Source organism: Prionailurus viverrinus, chromosome D3 (genome assembly GCF_022837055.1).
Source record: "Prionailurus viverrinus isolate Anna chromosome D3, UM_Priviv_1.0, whole genome shotgun sequence".
In the NCBI taxonomy this organism is placed as follows: domain Eukaryota; kingdom Metazoa; phylum Chordata; class Mammalia; order Carnivora; family Felidae; genus Prionailurus; species Prionailurus viverrinus.
In genome coordinates this window covers 21,373,838-21,391,274 of record NC_062572.1, presented here as the reverse complement: position 1 = coordinate 21,391,274, position 17,437 = coordinate 21,373,838, and the positions used below count along the sequence as shown (strand labels likewise).

The 17,437-nt window shown below is 47.1% G+C and overlaps 1 pseudogene and 1 gene segment (V, D, J or C); both read left to right on the top strand.

Moving 5' to 3' along the window:
- The first annotated feature begins 9,046 nt into the window (after positions 1-9,046).
- On the top strand, positions 9,047-10,052 carry LOC125148940 (immunoglobulin lambda variable 1-40-like). The segment is given in 3 exon segments: positions 9,047-9,152; positions 9,266-9,545; positions 9,769-10,052. Coding segments are annotated over 3 exon segments (357 nt in total).
- A 2,586-nt stretch (positions 10,053-12,638) lies between these two features.
- Positions 12,639-13,238, top strand: LOC125149366 (immunoglobulin lambda variable 1-40-like; annotated as a pseudogene).
- Positions 13,239-17,437: the final 4,199 nt, after the last annotated feature.

Genomic DNA, 17,437 nt, shown 5'->3' with positions numbered 1-17,437 from the left:
GGTTTGGTGTTTGAGGGCATGTGGGAAAGGCTGGGGCAATCCTGTTTGTCCCCTGCCATCAGGGACACCATTCAGGGCCTCCAGGGTTTCAGGCATCAGTGTGCTCACTAGACGATGTTGACCTGCCAGGACCTGGGGATCATCAGCACCCAGACCACCTGTATCTCTGGGTTAGTTCATTAACTCCTCCTCTGTGTGCTCCCACTTGTGAAAGCCCTGGGCAGGGAAGCTGAATAGACAGACAGCAAGGGTTCACTTGAGTGCAGATTCCACCCCCATGGAAGTGTCTACAGGCTGGTCCTGTAGAATTAGCAAGTAAACATGGGTAACATTGTTGTGACTATAATTGTGGCATATCAATATATGTGTATTCACAGTGAGAAAAAACCATTTCAGGTTTTCGTGTAAGTATGTTTATTTTCCGTGTTTCCCTTCCAATTCCATTGGGAGATGTTGGATTCATGTGATCATTGGTCCATCAGTTTGGCTCTGAGTGGAATTTCGCTAGAGTCACCTGCAACCAGCCTCCTCTCTTTTTCTGGCCTTGGCACATGCCCTGACCTCTGACCCACGGGTCCCCCACCTCTCTGCAGGGACACCACTTGACTCACCATATAGTCCCCACCGTATGTACCACAGCTCTGATGGAAGTTCTTTGTCCCAAATTTCCATGCACTTTGTCCCAAATTTCCACATGAACTTGGGCACTATCTCCATATGTGCCCCAACGACACCCCTTCATCGTCTTTACATTTACCACATGCAGTGCCTGCAAACACAAGACACACTGTGCGTTCCAGGCATATTTTGAGCAGAGATGGATATTTTGAAATAAATCATAGTTTTCCACTGAGATACATTTCCAAATGTGAAAGTGTCATTCCATTGAGACCTAGAAAGCCCCTTTCTTACTCCACTCTGTTGGGTCACGACGTCAGTAAGACTGCTGCCTAAATGAACATTCTGCTTGGAGTGTAGAGGGGACCACAGCAGCTGAAGGACATGGTGCTGAGGACAGCAGGGGAGCAGTGTGGCAGGGGCCTGCAGAGGGGAGGGGCTGAGCCAGACAACTGGGAAACCACTCAGCTGGTGGGAGGGGCAGGAGGCAAACTGTATCCTCACTGATGTGTGACCAGCTTCCACCTGTGAGCTCCCATTGCTCTGTGACCTCCTGGATCTGGATGCTTCACCACATAGAGTCAAATGTGGATCATGTCCTTTTTCTCTATGGCATCTGGTACATTTGAGGCTGATAGACAACGACCGGCTTGAATGTATTTCCAAGGAGGAAGTGGGCTCTCAGGAGAGTCTGACCAGAAGATAAGAGAGCTTGTGGATAGAATCCCCGCATGGAACCTCAGACAGAGCTCTGTGGGGTCTCCACCATGTCCTAGAGTCTCTTCTTCAAAGCTTTAAACAGGACTCCTTTTACAAAAGGAGTCCCTGAGATCACACAGGACCTGCCCTTTCCTCAGCTCATCAAGGAGCAGGTGCAGTGACATCAGACTCACAATCCATCTGTTGGTGAACCGGTCACTTCAGCAAATGTCCCCAATTTCTGCACTGAAAACCTCTGCAATATGTACTATTGTGGGTCTGGGGCAGAAGCCCCATGAATGTGATGATTGGCATCATGTAGAATGCAGCCAGCGTGGGAGGAAATAATCACTTCAGATCCAGGGTCAGTGTCCCACACCTTGCACAGGGCTCTTCACCCAGTCAAGTGGGACAAGACCTCTCTCTGCTGCCCTTGTTCCACCCATCTTGTCTCTGTTACTTAGTGTCACCAGTACTAGTCACAGTCAGCGACTAGCCCTCACTGAGGAGATCTCTGCCATCACGGCCAAAGCAACACAGGCTTACCTAAGGCCATGACGTCCATCTGGATATCCAAGAATGACCACATGTCTTTTGCCATCAATGCTAAGTATTAACCATTGATTTTGGCTTTTTAATTACATTTTCTAACTATTGAGGAATAATTTAAAAATAATAGAAGTTAAGATCTCCTTTACCTGTTCTTGATCTTTGTGGAAATCGTCTGTCTCCTCACTACGGCAGGAAGTAAGATGTGGGCCTCAGGACTACATCATCAGTGTGTGCAAGAGTGTGTGTTTTACCATATTATAGATGTATCTGATTGTATTTTTATGTGGGTGTTATTAGGATATTGTGTTAAATGTGGTGAAAGGCCCTTTTGAGACGAACTGGGGCCATATGGTCATATCTCATGATGTAATAATATGGTGTGTAATATAAAACTCCTTCTTATCATGTAACCCAACTTTGTATCATTGGAATAAATCACACTTAATGATAGTATTTCAATTTATTAATATGGTATTGAGGTCTCTTTGTTAATATTTTGTTCCCAACAAGTCTATCAATATTTTATGGTACTGTTCTACTATTTTCCTTTTTGTAAAAGCTATTTTGAAGGTGTATTTATGGGTTTTATAACGTTTTTAAAAGAAGTAAGAAATATTCAATACCGTGTTAAATTATGAAAAAAAAATGAACTAAATAAGTGGAATCATCTAAATTCTGAAGTTTTGTTAGATGTCCCTTGTGAAAACGTCTGTACCTACTGTATTTCTATGGGGTGCTTCTGTAATAACCTTTTCCATGTTTTTATTGGAATTGGTCTATTCAGTCAATGTATTTCTAGGACAGCCAATTTTATAACTTCTAACAAACTATGTATTTAATGTGTTCTTACTAAGATGTACCACTTACAAGTTCTTTTTATTCATTTTTCATTTTTCCATGTGAGATTAACTGGATGCGCTTGGGACAGCTCTGTGGTCCCTACACAGCTGGTCAGTGAGGACCAATCACTCAAAGGAGACCAGACCTTGAGGCTTTGTGGTGTCGCAGCAGGTGCTACCTCCCAGGGTTTCCCCGGGCAGGAGTCCCACCCCCATCCTCCCCAGTGTGTGGTGTGAGCTGAGCTCCAGCACCAGGGCTCAGGGAGGAGCTGGGCAGGCACTGGATGGACCTCATTTGCGTGCACAGCCCCTCCTGTGGCAGAGGGTGGAGGAGAAAAGGAGGCCTGGGGAGGCCCAGCCCAGTGTGGGGAGCAGGGGTTGTGTCACCATGGCCTGGACACTGCTCCTCCTCCTGTTCCTCCCTCACTGCCCAGGTAGGGACAGGCCTTGTGCTCACAGGGTGGTCCCCACATCACTCCTCCTCTGCTCAGAATCCTGAATTTTGGTTACCATTTCCAGCTGCATCCCCAAAGGGTATCTCCCTGGGAGATCCACAGGTATCTCCCAGCCTGTGCTGACCCAGCCGCTCTCCCTGTCTGCATCTCCGGGAACAATTGCCAGACATCTGCACCTTGAGCAGTGGCTTCAGTGTTGGCAGCTTTACATACATTGGTTCCAGCAGAAGCCAATGAGCCCTCCTCTATCTCCTGTACTACTACTCAGACTCAAATAAGCACCAGGGCCCTGGGATCCCCAGCCGCTTCTCTGGGTCCAAAGATGCCTTGGCCAATGCAGGGCTTCTGGTCCTCTCTGGGCCACAGCCTGAGGACGAGGCTGACTCTTCCTGTGCTACAGCTCATGGCAGTGGGAGAAGCTTTGGCTACTCACAGTGACTCAGATATAGAGAAAGTGAGTCAAAAACCCCTGGGTCCACAGACCTTGTGTCTGAGCCTCTGTTATTGGGAAGCTTCTGTGGAGGCTCCTGTGGGGGAGACACCTCTGTGCTGAGAGCTGTCCTTGAGGAGGAAGGACGGACACACAGATGATGCTCTTGCCTGAGACAGCACACGTGTCCCAGGAGCCCATGAGAATCAGGGAATGGAGCCCAACTGCACATGCCCCTGGGTCTGGAGAAAAGTAACAAGAACAACTATTTTACAACCAAAACCTCTGTCTCTCCCTCTAGTTACATCTCCTTTACTACTCACAGAATATTCACTTCACACACTCATGTTCATCAATTATACATTTTGTGTCTGTTTTCCCATAACTATAAATTCTGTGGGACACACGGTGAGTGTCCTACAATTTACCTGAATTTAAGGCTTGGTTTATCTGCACAGAGAGAGTGTCAGATCCACAGGGGAAGGGCTCAGCACCAGGAGGCTGCTCCCCATTTTGATGCCAACAACAACCAGTAGATGGCCGGCACCCTCTGTCCAACGTGGCTACATGGCGAAGGTTCCCACGACTCCCTCCCAGGTCCATTAAGGTGCCAGATCAACTCACAGAACTCAGGGAGACACTGACTCCTTTGTCAGCTCATTAAAGATATGAAGGGGACAGGTGAACAAGTAATGAAGAGACACCTAATGTCAAGTCTGGGAGTGTCTCGAGCACCAGAGCTTCGGTCCCCGTGCAGTTGAGGTGCATTGTTCTGAGAGTGGATGTATTCGCCAAACCGGAAGCTCTTCAAACCCTGAACTTTGGCATTTTTATTGAGGGATCGGTAGACGTGATTGGACATTAACTGCACTGTCAGTCTTCCCTCCCTGTCTCAAGTATGAGGGGGTGAATATTCGCAGGCTCTGATCAAGGCTTGGTCTTTCTGGGCACCAGCCCCTTCCAGGAGCCATCCAGGAGCCCACCCAGAGTCACGTCATTAGAACTAAGATGCTTCTAGTGCTCTTGTCACTTAGGAAATGACAAGGATTTCAGAAACTCTGTGTCAGGATCCAGGGCGCAGAGACTCCTATATAGTTTCTAAGATCACACAGTACGATTGTCTCAACTGGACAAGGTGAACTAGACAGTCATGTTCATCCACAAATCTCAGGACAGAAACTGTGACTCTTGTGTTACTGACGACACATCCATACTCGATATGTTAATAAGCACCTTGGTCATAGAGACAATTTTCTCTTTCACCCATCTGACAAAAAGTGAGTCACAACTTCTTCAGACTCACCTCCCCCCTCCCCCTCCCAACACAGGTTCCTCTTCTCCCTTCTGCTCCTGCCTCCCTCAGGCCCTTAGTCTCTCCCCATGGCTCTTCAGGTCTGAACCCCATCTCTATGTTAGGATTTCAGAGAGAAGTAAAATCTTACAGTAATTTCCACTCTCTAGGGTTCATCTCTAGGGAGGAGAAGTCACAGATATTGGACTGGCAGGAAATCCCCTCATCATCTGATTCTTGCTCTCATCTCTGTTTGTAGTTTCCATGCTCACCGGTCTCAGTAAATCTCTGTAATATGACAAAAATATTATTGTGTTTCTGACAAATGAAGGTTCATTCAGCCTTTGAGTATTTGCCCACAAAAGCCATTAGTACAATGACTTTTCCCCCTTGAAACTTACTGAGGTCCCACAAAAGGTAACTGTTGACCTAGACAACAAAGGAAGTATTGGCTACATAGTTCCAGACATGACAGTTTTTCTTGTTTTTGAGAATATTCACTTCTGAGGCCATCAGGAGATTAATGCAACCACACACTTTTGTTCCAATCCCTGAAGTCTCATGCATTAGCCTTTTTCCAAAATAAAAAAGGCACTCTTTCATGGTCACCGCCCAGGAGGCATCCAGGGACCTTGGGGGCACAGTGGAGGGTGGCTGTGCTGTGAAGGGCAAGAGGAAGGGACTGTGTTGTCATCCCTGTCTTGTGCTTCCTGAGACCTGAACCCACAGATGTGGGATAAGTATCTGTTTGGGTGAAAATGGACTAAAGACCCATCCCCAGGATCCAAATTTATGATTCAATGGAATTCCTATCAGAACTAATCTGCACCAAATTCCTCTTCCTTGTGTAAATTCCATCCTTGTGGGATGTGACCTTCAAGACACTAGCCTTCTTTAGCTGCAAGCTCCAGAACACAGGAGGCTCTTTAAAGAGCCAGCCCCATCGATGGATTTGCGTGTAGAACCACACTCAGGGAGTGGAGAGAGGACATTAGAGGGTCAGGGGTACACTTGTCTACGTAGTTGGCCTCTGAAAGAAAGACTTCCTGAAGATACATGGAGCATATTCTCTCTTTCTCTCTCTGTTTCTCTGTCTCTCTCCCTCTCTTTCTCTGTCTTACACAAACACAGACACACACGCAGATGGACACACACATACACACACACACACACACACACACACACAACTCTCCTTTGAGTGTATAGTGTCCTAGAGTCTTCAGTTTCCCAGCTTCTCTTTGTCTCCAGAAATCATGGTCAACATGTACTCAACCAGTACTCCCAGGATCAGAATCCCAGGAGGCCGAATCCCCATCATCAGGAAACACCAGCAACATCCAGTGTGACTGTGGTCCTGTCACAAGTGCAACCAGCAGACGCTCTGAACCCCTGCTCTCCTGGGACAAGGCTGATGCTCGGGAATCCAAAAGAGACTCTTTGTCCCCATGGGCAGCTCAGTCCCCAACAATCTCTGGGATCCAGCCAGCCCCCAAGGCTGATCAGTTGATTGATTCTGGGACAGCAGCTTCACTGATGCTCCCACGGAGCTCAAGGTACATGAGGACATGCGACAAAATCTGTGCTCTCAGAACGGGGCTGTCACTGCTTCAGTCTTTCCAGTGACACCTGCAGCAATCTGGACTTCTGCTGAAAATTCTTCTGTCCTAATCAAGGGCCACAGTGACAGTGACCTCACGGACACATTTCCCCTTATTGCCATCTCTCCACCACTCACATATGGAACCTCTGACAGAAAGTTTTCAGCCCCGTTGGCCTGAGATGATAGAAGTTCACTCCTCTATTCATGGATGTCTGAATGAGCTTTTTTCTATCCTGAATATGCTGGACACAAAGAACAGAGGTAGAGCTGTGTTCACCCCAGAGACAAGTCTGACCCCAAATCGCTCTTTCCTGGAAGCTCTCAGTGTTTGGTAATTGCATTACAGAGATGGTTCTGGAATTCATAGAAATAGGCCCCTCATGGGATTTCACTGAGCATCATGTCGGGCTCTCCTACTTGCAGAAAAGTTCCACCATGCTATACTCATGACAAAGAAAACATGATTTTCGAAACACTTTATCGACTCCTATTCAACCTCCAACAAAGGGATTCCCTTCTCCATTGTTCCCACAGTTTCTATCTATTTTTCTCTGCAATAACTACAGATCTGTGATTTGTAATAGATAAATACAATCTAATGATTGTATCTGCATTTTCATAAGAACATTTCAATTTCAAGAATGTTTCAATCTATGTTACTGGGAGAAATTTTGTATACAGAAGCACACACCCATTTATTCTTTTATTATTATTATTTTTTTCATATGAAAATTATTGTCAGATTGGTTTCCATCAACACCCAGTACTCATTCCAACAGCTGCCCTCCTCAATACCCATCACCTATCCTCTCCTTCCTCCCAGCCTCCCATCAACCCTCAGTTTATTCTCAGTTTTGAAGAGTCTCTTATGGTTTGGCTCCCTCCCTCTCGAACTTTTTTTCCTTCCCCTCCCCCATGGTCTTCTGTTACAATTCTCAGGATCCACATAAGAGTGAAAGCATATGATATCTGTCTTTGTCTGACTGACTTTACACTTTATGTATTTCATACATACACTAAAGTATTTCACTTTACATAATACCCTCCAGTTCCATCCACATTGCTGCAAATGGCCAGATCTCATTCTTTCTCATTGCCAACTAGTATTCCATTGTATATATAAACCACATCTTCTTTATCCATTCAGCAGTTGGTGGACATTTAGGCTCTTTCCATATTGGGCTATTGTTGAAAGTGCTGCTATAAACATTGGGGTACAAGTGCCCCTAAGCATCAGCACTCCTGTATCCCTTGGGTAAATTCTTAGCAGTGCTATTGCTGGGTCATAGGGTAGATCTATTTTTAATTTTTTGAGGAACCTCCCCACTGTTTTCCAGAGCGGCTGCACCAGTTTGCAACCCTCAGTGCAGGAGGGTTCCTGTTTCTCCACATCCTCTCCAGCATCTATAGTCTCCTGATTTGTTCATTTTAGCCACTTTGACTGGCATGAGGTGGTATCTCAGTGTGGTTTTGCTTTGTATTTCCCTGGTGAGGAGTGATTTTAAGCATCATCCATGTGCCTGTCGGCCATCTGGATGTCTTCGTTAGAGAAGTGTCTGTTTATGTTTTCTGTCCATTTCTAAAGTGCACACTTGGCTAAGTGGTGACTAACACATAAACCGTGTCACTGGAAGCCTGTCAGAGCACCTGCTGCGGTCACTCCTTACCTCTTGGAACTTCCTGCAGGTTTGTCCTTGGGCTCTGGGTTCAGTGCCACACACAGGACCCCTGCAGAATTGTGTCTGTGTGCTGGGGGGACAGATCCTGGGAGGGAATCACTAACCACAGTGTGTGGAGAACTGTCGTCTCAAATGAGCAGACATAGTGACAGATGGCAAAGATTTTTAGTGGACAGTGCCCCTAGGAATACACAGAGTTGTTCCTTCCCACAGCACTGAGGACAGAAGGAGAGCTTCTGTTCAGGCTGTGGGAACCTCAGAGCAGGAGAGATCTGGAAACCAGGGAGGAAGCACATAATAGAAAAGAACACAGAATCCTACACAGAAGGGGCCACGTGTCCTTTGGTACTCGTCACAGCTCCGGACATGATTCTGATCTAAGTGGCATTTTTGTAGAAATACCACCTCAGTCCTGACCCATGAAATATACAGGGAAACATGGCCTGGCTTTTCCGGAGGAGTCTGAGAAGAGCAGAAAGTCTGGTTTGAGGATATGGGAGGCTACCCAGGAGGATACCTGGCCTGGCCCTAGGAAAGGGGCAGTGGACAAAGCAAGGGGGGACAGGAGCTCCTTTTATGGGCTCTGGTTACCATTTTGCACAATGATGTTTCTGAGTCTGGACACAAGGGGGCTCACAGGTCCCGTTTCTGAGGGTTCAGGGGTAATGAGACCTGAGACCTGCCACCTGCACTGCCTGTACCTTCTGCTCGAGCCTCATAACTGTGACTTCCGCACAGTCTGGCCCCACACAGCCATTCCTCTGCCCACCCCCTGACATCCACGGGCGGAGGCACCTGACTCGGGTTCAGTGAGGGGTCAGAGAGATGGGGTATCATTTGCATGGACAGGCCCGCCCTGTCTCAGTGGATGAAAAGGGGACAGATTAGGGGAGGTCTGCTCAGCTGTGGGGCACAGAAGACAGGATCGGTGATGGTCTCCACCATGGCTTGGTCTCCGGTCCTTCTCACCCTCCTCGCTCACTGCACAGGTGATTGGATGTGGAGACAGGGGAAGGGGCTCTGGGAGGACACGTGGGCCCTGCTTCCACCCTCTTGTGTCCAGACCCCGGCTTTACCCTGTCTGTATGTCTTCATATTCCAGGGTCCTGGGCCCAGTCTGTATTGACTCAGCCACCCTCGGTGTCAGGCTCCTTGGGCCAGAGGGTCACCATCTCCTGCACTGGAAGCAGCTCCAACATTGGTAGCAATTATGTGAACTGGTACCAACAACTCTCAGGAACAGCTCCCAAACTCCTCATCTATCGTAATAGCAGTCGACCCTCAGGGGTCTCTGATCGATTCTCCGGCTCCAAGTCTGGCAGCACAGGCACCCTGACCATCACTGGGCTCCAGGCTGAGGACGAGGCTGATTATTACTGCCTGTATGCTGACATTATTCAACGTACTGACACAGTGCTCCAGGTCCGTGGGGAAGTGAGACAAAAACCTGCTGTCCCCACACTGATGCGCTTTATTTGTGCAGCCCCCACCATCTGCCAACACAGCTGCCTCCCTAAAACGGAGGTCTGACCCCAAACCAGTGAACTTTGTCTTGAGTATGTGTCCTTGTCCTCTCAATTCAGACACCAAACCCTGTCCCTGTAGGAGCACATTTTCTGTTTGATGTGAACTGAGCAGAAATTCCTGGATGCTGGGGCCGGTTGCCCTGAGGATAGAGTCCTTGAGGATTGTGCCTGCCTGCTGGCGCTGCCATAACATAATACCACACACTGGGTGAGCAAATCAAAAGATACTTACTTTCTTACAGTTTTGGAGGCTAAATGTCCAAGTTCAAGGTGGTGGCAAGTTTGATGTCCCCTGAGGTCTCTCTCCTTGTCTTGCAAATGGTTACATTCGTCCTGGTTCCTCACATGGCATTTCCATATTCTCTCTCAAATATGTATAAACATTAAAAAAATTAAAAAAGAAAACCCAATGAAAGCGTCTTCCTTACTCTCTCAGGTAGGATGAATTCTCTTCCACTTCCTGCACAGCTCAAGGCCTATTTGTGCTCATGGAAAAGAATGAATGGGTATATGAATGAGAGTGATAAAAGTTTTCAGAGAACAAAATATAGAAGAGTACATCTTCAGTTTGGTAAAGAAAACTATAAAACACCTTCCCTTCGGTGAACACACACAGAGATGAGGCATTGAAAGCTTTCCCACCTCGGGTAAGAAGCAAGGCCACCATGTCCTATCTCAACACTGCTGTTCCACATAGGACTGGATGTGTCTGTCAGAACCATAAGGCAAGACAATGAGAGGCATTCCGATGAGGAAGAACAAGAGACAATTGTCCCATTTCAGGTGAGAGAATGACCTACAGGAAAACTACAAAGGAAGCTACAATTAGGTATGCAAATATATAAATTCAAAGAGTAATAAATAATTTTAGAAACATTTTAGAATAAAGATCAATATAGAAATATCATATAGATGTATACATACTAGCAATAAACACGTGAAAATAATAAAAAAAACTTAAAACCACTCGATGAACTATTTAGGGGCATATTTCACAAAACAAGTATAGGCCACAGGTGCTGAAATCTGGACAATGCTGGTAAATGTAATCAAAGTGGATCTAAAACAAGGAAAGATAAGTTCTGTTCATGGATTACAAGACTCATTATAGTAAATATGCCAGTTCTTCCCAAATTGGATAAAAGTGTAATTCAGTTCCTGTCCTAGCAAGTGAGGGCGGTATGGATAGACAATAGACACATTGGCCAAGATAACAACATAAAACCCAGAAACGGACCCACAGAATGAAGGATAAACACTTTTTTTCTTTTACAAAGTAGAAGCCTTTCCGAAGAGAAAGGATGGACTTTTGGACAAATGGCCACAGAACAGTTGGATATCTTGAGAGAGAAATGAATCATACTCAAAACTCACTTTATATCTATTAAAAAAATTACTAAAAGTTTAATAGAAATAACTGTAAACATAAAGCTGTAAAAATAAAAGGAGAAATATTCAGGAACTTGGGTTTAATAAAAAAGTGTAGACAAGACACTGTCAGGATAACCCATGAAAAAACAAAAGAAAATCAAAAAATGACACTTGTTAAATATGACTTCATCAAATATAAATTCATTGTATTCCCTTTTCTTCTTAAGGTAGTAAGCCAAGGAAATTACCTAAAAATATAGAAGATTAACATAATACTCAATTTAATGGAAAGTAGCTCGAATCCATTGCTTTAACACACAGGAGTTTTCAAATATTCACGAGATAGACATATTCTCAATTGTAGGCCAGAGGAGGGACATGAGGTCTGGAGTATCTTCTGCAAAGAACTGGCAACTTACCATTTAATTGAGGTAAATGCCTCCAAATCCTATGGACTAGGGCTTGTTTGGAGACTGAAAAATGCTACATTGATCACGGGCAACACTAGAGGATCATTATCCAAGATTCAGCTCAATGATGTGTGAATAAACAGAAGTGAGGAAACCAGCTGGGCTCTCAGGGTTGTGGGACACAGTGGGGTGTGTGCCCTTCAGCCAGGAGGGGGCGCTGTGGGACTGCCCTGTGGTCCCTACACAGGGCCTCAGTGGGGACCATTCACTAAAAGGAACCTGGGACTGGGGACTGGGCCCTGTACTTCCTGAGGGAGACTCAGCAGCTGCGTCCCTTCTGGTGTGGCAGAGTCCCCACTTGAGCAAGGACATGTGTGTTGTCTCAACAGGTGCTTCCTTGCAGGGGTCTCCCCAGGGGTGAAGCCAACCTCCATCGTCCCCAGTATGTGATGTGAGGTGGCAAGAGTGACAGCTGACAAAGATTTTCAGTTTGGAACCCTGTAGGAATGCATACGAGGGATGTGGGCTTCTACCCACAACCTGGACAAAAGGTGTCCCTGTGTCTTCAGTGCTGAGGGAGCTTCTGGGAAAGGAAAACTCTCAGACCAGAGAGGAAGCAGGGAAGGAAGAAGAAATCGGCCTCCTGCACAGAACTGGCCATGTGTCAATGTGGACCCATTGCTCTGTGGCCATGATCCTCACCTGTGTGGTTGTACAGAGTCACCACGTCAGTCCTGCCCCGTCAATAATAGCCAAGGGCGCTGTGGACAGACTCACTATGCGGAGCCAGAGGAGAGCACAGTGTGTCGTCAGGGGATCGGAGGCCACACAGGGGACACCTGGCCTGTCCCGAAGGAAGGGGATGGTGGACAGAGCAGTGGGAAGGCAGGAACTCTGATGAGATCTGCTCACCATGTCACATATGCTGTATCTGGGCCTGGACACCAGGGGGTGGTTGTCACCTGCTTCTGAGGGTCGGCCATGATTAGAGCTGGGACCAGTATGTGGACAATGCCTGTGCCCTCTGCTCAGGACTCCAAACTGTGACCTCCCCTCTCCTGGCATGGCCCCAGAGACCACCTCCCCGTCCAACCCACCTGACATCCTCAGGCAGAGGGACTTGACCCAGGGTCAGTGAAGTGTCAGAGAGCTGCTGGTCTGATTTGCATGGATGGGCCCTCCCTCTCTCAGAGGATGAAAAGGGGAAGGAAGGGATTAGAGGAGATCTGCTCAGCTGTGGATCCACAGAAGGCAGGGTCGGTGATGACCTCCACCATGGCCTGGTTCCCTCTTCTCCTCACCCTCCTCATCCACTGCACAGGTGACTAGATGAGGGAACAGAGGAAGTGGTCCAGGGAGGACACGTGGGCCTTGGATTCTCCTCTGGTCTCTAGATCCCAGCATCATGCTATCTTTGTCTCTCCCCTTCCAGGGTCCTGGGCCCAGTCTGAGCTGACTCAGCCGCCCTCAGTGTCTGGGGGCCTGGGCCAGAAGGTCACCATCTCCTGCACTGGAAGTAGGAGCAACATCGGTAGAATTGGTGTGAACTGGTACCAACAGCTTCCAGGAAAGGCCCCTAAACTCCTCATCTATGGTAGTAGCGATCGACCCTCAGGGGTTCCAGACAGATTTTCTGGCTCCACGTCTGGCAACACAGGCTCCTTGACCATCACTGGGCTCCAGGCCGAGGACGAGGCTGATTATTACTGCCTGTCTGCTGACACTACTCAAGGTGCTGACACAGTGCTCCAGGCCCGTGGGGAAGTGAGACAAAAACCTGCTGTCCCCACAGCAATGGGACTTCCTGTGAAGCTCTGACTTTTTGGCCAAGTCAAGTGCTTCCTTGTTTGTTTTGTACAAATTAGGGTCTGAGACCCTCCACAAGCAATAAGTCTACAAAGTCTTTCCACATTCTTTGCAATTCCTCCTTGAAGCCTGTCTTTCGGATCAATATACTGTGTGATTTTCTCAAACTGAGCACATTCCTGGGTGCCAAAGGCAGGCTGCCCTCAGGACAGGGTCCATGACAGGTCACAGCAGAAACAGGAACACAAATCCAGCTCTGTCTGAGTCAGGACACATCAGGAGTGTCCGCTATGTGTCCTGGTAACAAAAGCTCCCACTAATTGCCCCTAAATCCTCATCTATTAGGATAGTTGGATCCATTGTGGATCCTGATTCCCTCTTTGGCTCCATGTCTAGCAACTCTGGCTCCCAGATCTTCCCTAGGCTGAGGGCTGAGGGCTGAGGAGGAGGCGTCTGGTCCTTGCCCCTCCTGGGACAGCATCGTGGGCTCACACAGAGTCCCAGGCCCATGAGAACTGAAAGCAGAACCCCTTTCTCATCTGCTGGGAGGGCGAGGCCCCATCAGCTGCTCAGGTTCAGCCTGTGACTTTTGCTTCTGATGCTCCTGCTGCTGCCACCATGGGCCCCGCTGCAGGCAGCAGCACCACCTGGGAGTGAGGGCTCCTTCTTCCCTTCTGTCCCTAAAGTCACTCACAGCAGCCCCTTCCTAGACAAAGGGTCTCAAAAGACACAGAAAGCTCATCTCGCCTATCATGTTGAGACACAAGGTCTCTAAGTTCATGGACTGGGGGTCGTAGGTCCAGTGTTCTCAGCTCCCACCTGATTTCTGAGGAAGCCAGGGTCTCCATCCTTGGCCATTTACCTATTTCTAGAAGTTTCCAGACCTATGTAATCCTCTTATTAGTCTTCAGTAGAAAGAACTGTTCTTTTGGCTCTTTGGGATGACTTCTTCTCTCCCTGCTGCACCAGCCCCAGAGTATATATGACTAAATCATAAACTTTTGTCTTTTGAAATGAGTCCTTGTCCATTCCCATCAATTCTGAGAGCCAACCAGTGATTTTCTTATTCACTTGCAGTGCCTAAACCTACCGAAAGATGGTGAATAATAATGGTGTTTAGGTCACGTTAGCCTTTTCATCTTGTGGAAATGTCCTCCCCACCCCCATCTCATTATCTAATTTTCTGGGTGTGGGACTGAGTTCTCTGAGTGTGGGAGACTCTGTGTTATCACAGTATACATTTTCTGTCTGTGAATGTGGAGCGAGGTTGTAGACAAATGAAACTATGAGATCTGAAGGCCGTTAGTGTATTTTGTATATTTTGTTAATGTATTATTTATTTCTTTATTCGTCTATTTGCATCTAAATTAGTTAGCATATAGTCCAATAATAATTTCAGGAGTAGATTCCAGTGATTCATCTCTATGTGTAACACCCAGTGTTCATCCCAACAAGTGTCTTCCTTAATGCCTCTTACCCATTTAGCCCACGCCCCCCCCAACAACCCCTAGCAACCCTCAGTTTGTTCTCTATATGTAAGTGTCTCTTATGTTTTGTCTCCCTCTTTGTTTTTATATTATTTTTGCTACCCTTCCCTTATGTTCATCTGTTTTGTGTCTTAAATTGCTCATATGAGTGAAGTCATAGGATGTTTCACTTTCTCTGACTGGCTAATTTCACTTAGCATAATATCCTCCAGTTCCATCCCCATAGTTGCAAATGACAAGATTTCATTCTTTTGATTGCCGAGTAATTCTCCATTGTTTATATATACCACATCTTCTTTTTCCATTCATCTGTCGATGAACACTTGGACTCTTTCCATACTTTGGCTATTGTTGATAGTGCTGCTAGAAACATTGGGGTGCCTGTGCCCCTTTGAAACAGCACACTTGTATCCCTTGGATAAATACCTAGTAGTGCAATTTCTGGGTTGTAGGGTAGTACTTTTTTTTCTGTTTTCCCACTCACTTTTTTAAAAAATATAACTTATTGCCAAATTGGCTTGCATACAACACCCAGTGCTCATCCCAACAAGTGCCCTCCTCAATGCCCATCATCCATGGGTAGTTCCATTTTTAGATTTTTGAGGAACCTCCATACTGTTTTTGAGAGTTACTGCACCAGTTTGCATTCCCACCAGCAGTGCAACTGAGATCATTTTTCTCCACATCCTTGCCAATATCTGTTTTTGCCTGAGTTGTTAATTTTAGCCATTCTGACTGGTGTGAGATGGTATCTCATTGTGGTTTGAATTTGTATTTCTTTGATGATGGGTGATGTAGAACCTTTTTTCATGTGTCTTTAACCATCTGGATGTCTTCTTTGGAAAAGTGTCTATTCATGTCTTTTGCCCATTTCTTCACTGGAATATTTGTTTTTTGGGGGGATGGTTTGGTATTTGAGAGTATGTGGGAAAGGCTGGGATAATCCTGTTTGTCCCCTGCCATCAGGGACACCATTCAGGGCCTCCAGGGTTTCAGGCATCAGTGTGCTCACTAGACGATGCTGAGCTGCCAGGACCTGGGGATCATCAGCACCCAGACCACCTGTATCTCTGGGTTAGTTCATTAACTCCTCCTCTGTGTGCTCCTACTTGTGAAAGCCCTGGGCAGGGAAGCTGGACAGAGAGACTGCAAGGGTTCACTTGAGTGCAGCCACTCCACCCCCATGGAAGTTTCTGGAGCTACAAATATACCATGGGGAGCTCAATCTGCACAACAGAGCTGCGTATCTACCATGACCTGGGCTCCTCTACTACTCACCCTCCCCACTCCCTGCACAGGTGAAGTCAGGCCTTACCAAGGACAAGTGGGAGATCCCCCAACCCTGCTCCACACCCCTCTCTCTTTCACACTGGACTGCCATCCTGCCCATTCCTGGGCTTTGGGTTGAGGACGGAGCTGATTTTCCCCTCTCAGCATGGGGCAGCAGTCTTGGAGCTTGTGCCGTGCTTCAGGCCAGTGGGGAAGTGACACACCAACCCTGAGATCCCTGCCTCACCGGCACCCGGGACCTCACAGAGCACCATGTCACGAGCCCGTGAAGAGACAAGGTCTCAGTTTCCCCTGACGTTCCTAAGGACCTCTCAGGATTACAAGGAATAATAATGTGAGGGGAAAAGTCTGGTCCTGTAAAATTAGCAAGTGCACATGGGTAGCATTGTTGTGATTATAATTGTCGCATATGAATATGTGTGCATTCACGTGCATTCACAATGAGTAAAAACCACTTCAGGTTTTCGTCTAGGTATGTTTATTTTCTGAATTTCCATTCCAATTCCATTTGGAGATGTTGGATTCATGTGATCATTGGTCCATCTGTTTGACTCTCTGAGTGGATATTCACTAGAGTCACCTACAACCAGCCTCCTCTCTTTTTCTGGCCTTGGTACATGCCCTGACCTCTGACCCATGGGTCCCCCAGCTCTCTGCAGGGACACCATTTGACTCACCATATAGTCCCCACTGTATGTACCACAGCTCTGATGGAAGTTCTTTGTCCCAAATTTCCATGCACACCCCAAATGAACTTGGGCACTATCTCCATATGTGCCCAATGACACCCCTTCATTGTCTTTACATTTACCACATGCAGTATCTGCAAACACAAGACACACTGTGCATTCCAGGGATATTTTGGGCAGAGATGGACATTTTGAAATAAATCCTAGTTTTCCAGTGAGATACGTTTCCAAATGTGAGAGTGTCATCATTCCAATAAGAGACCTAGAAAGGCCGTTTCTTATTCCAGTCTCGGGTCACAACGTCACTAAGACTGCTGCCTAAATGAACATTCTGCTTGGTGGGCAGAGGGGATCACAGCAGCTGGAGGACATGGTGTTGAGGGCAGCAGGGGAACAGTGTGGCAGGGGCCTGCGGAGGGGAGGGGCTGAGCTAGACAACTGAGAAACCACTCAGCTGGCCGGAGGGGCAGGAGGCAAACTGTACCCTCACTGATGTGTGACCTGCTTCCACCTGTGAACCCCAATGCCCTGTGCCCTCCTGGATCTGGCTGTTTCCCGACACCGATTCCAATGTGGATCATGTCTTTTTTCTCTATGGCATCTGGTAAGTTTGAGGCTGATAGAGAACCACGAGCCAGAATGTATTTCCAAGGAGAAAGTGGGCTCTCAGGAGAGTCTGCCCAGAAGATAAGAGA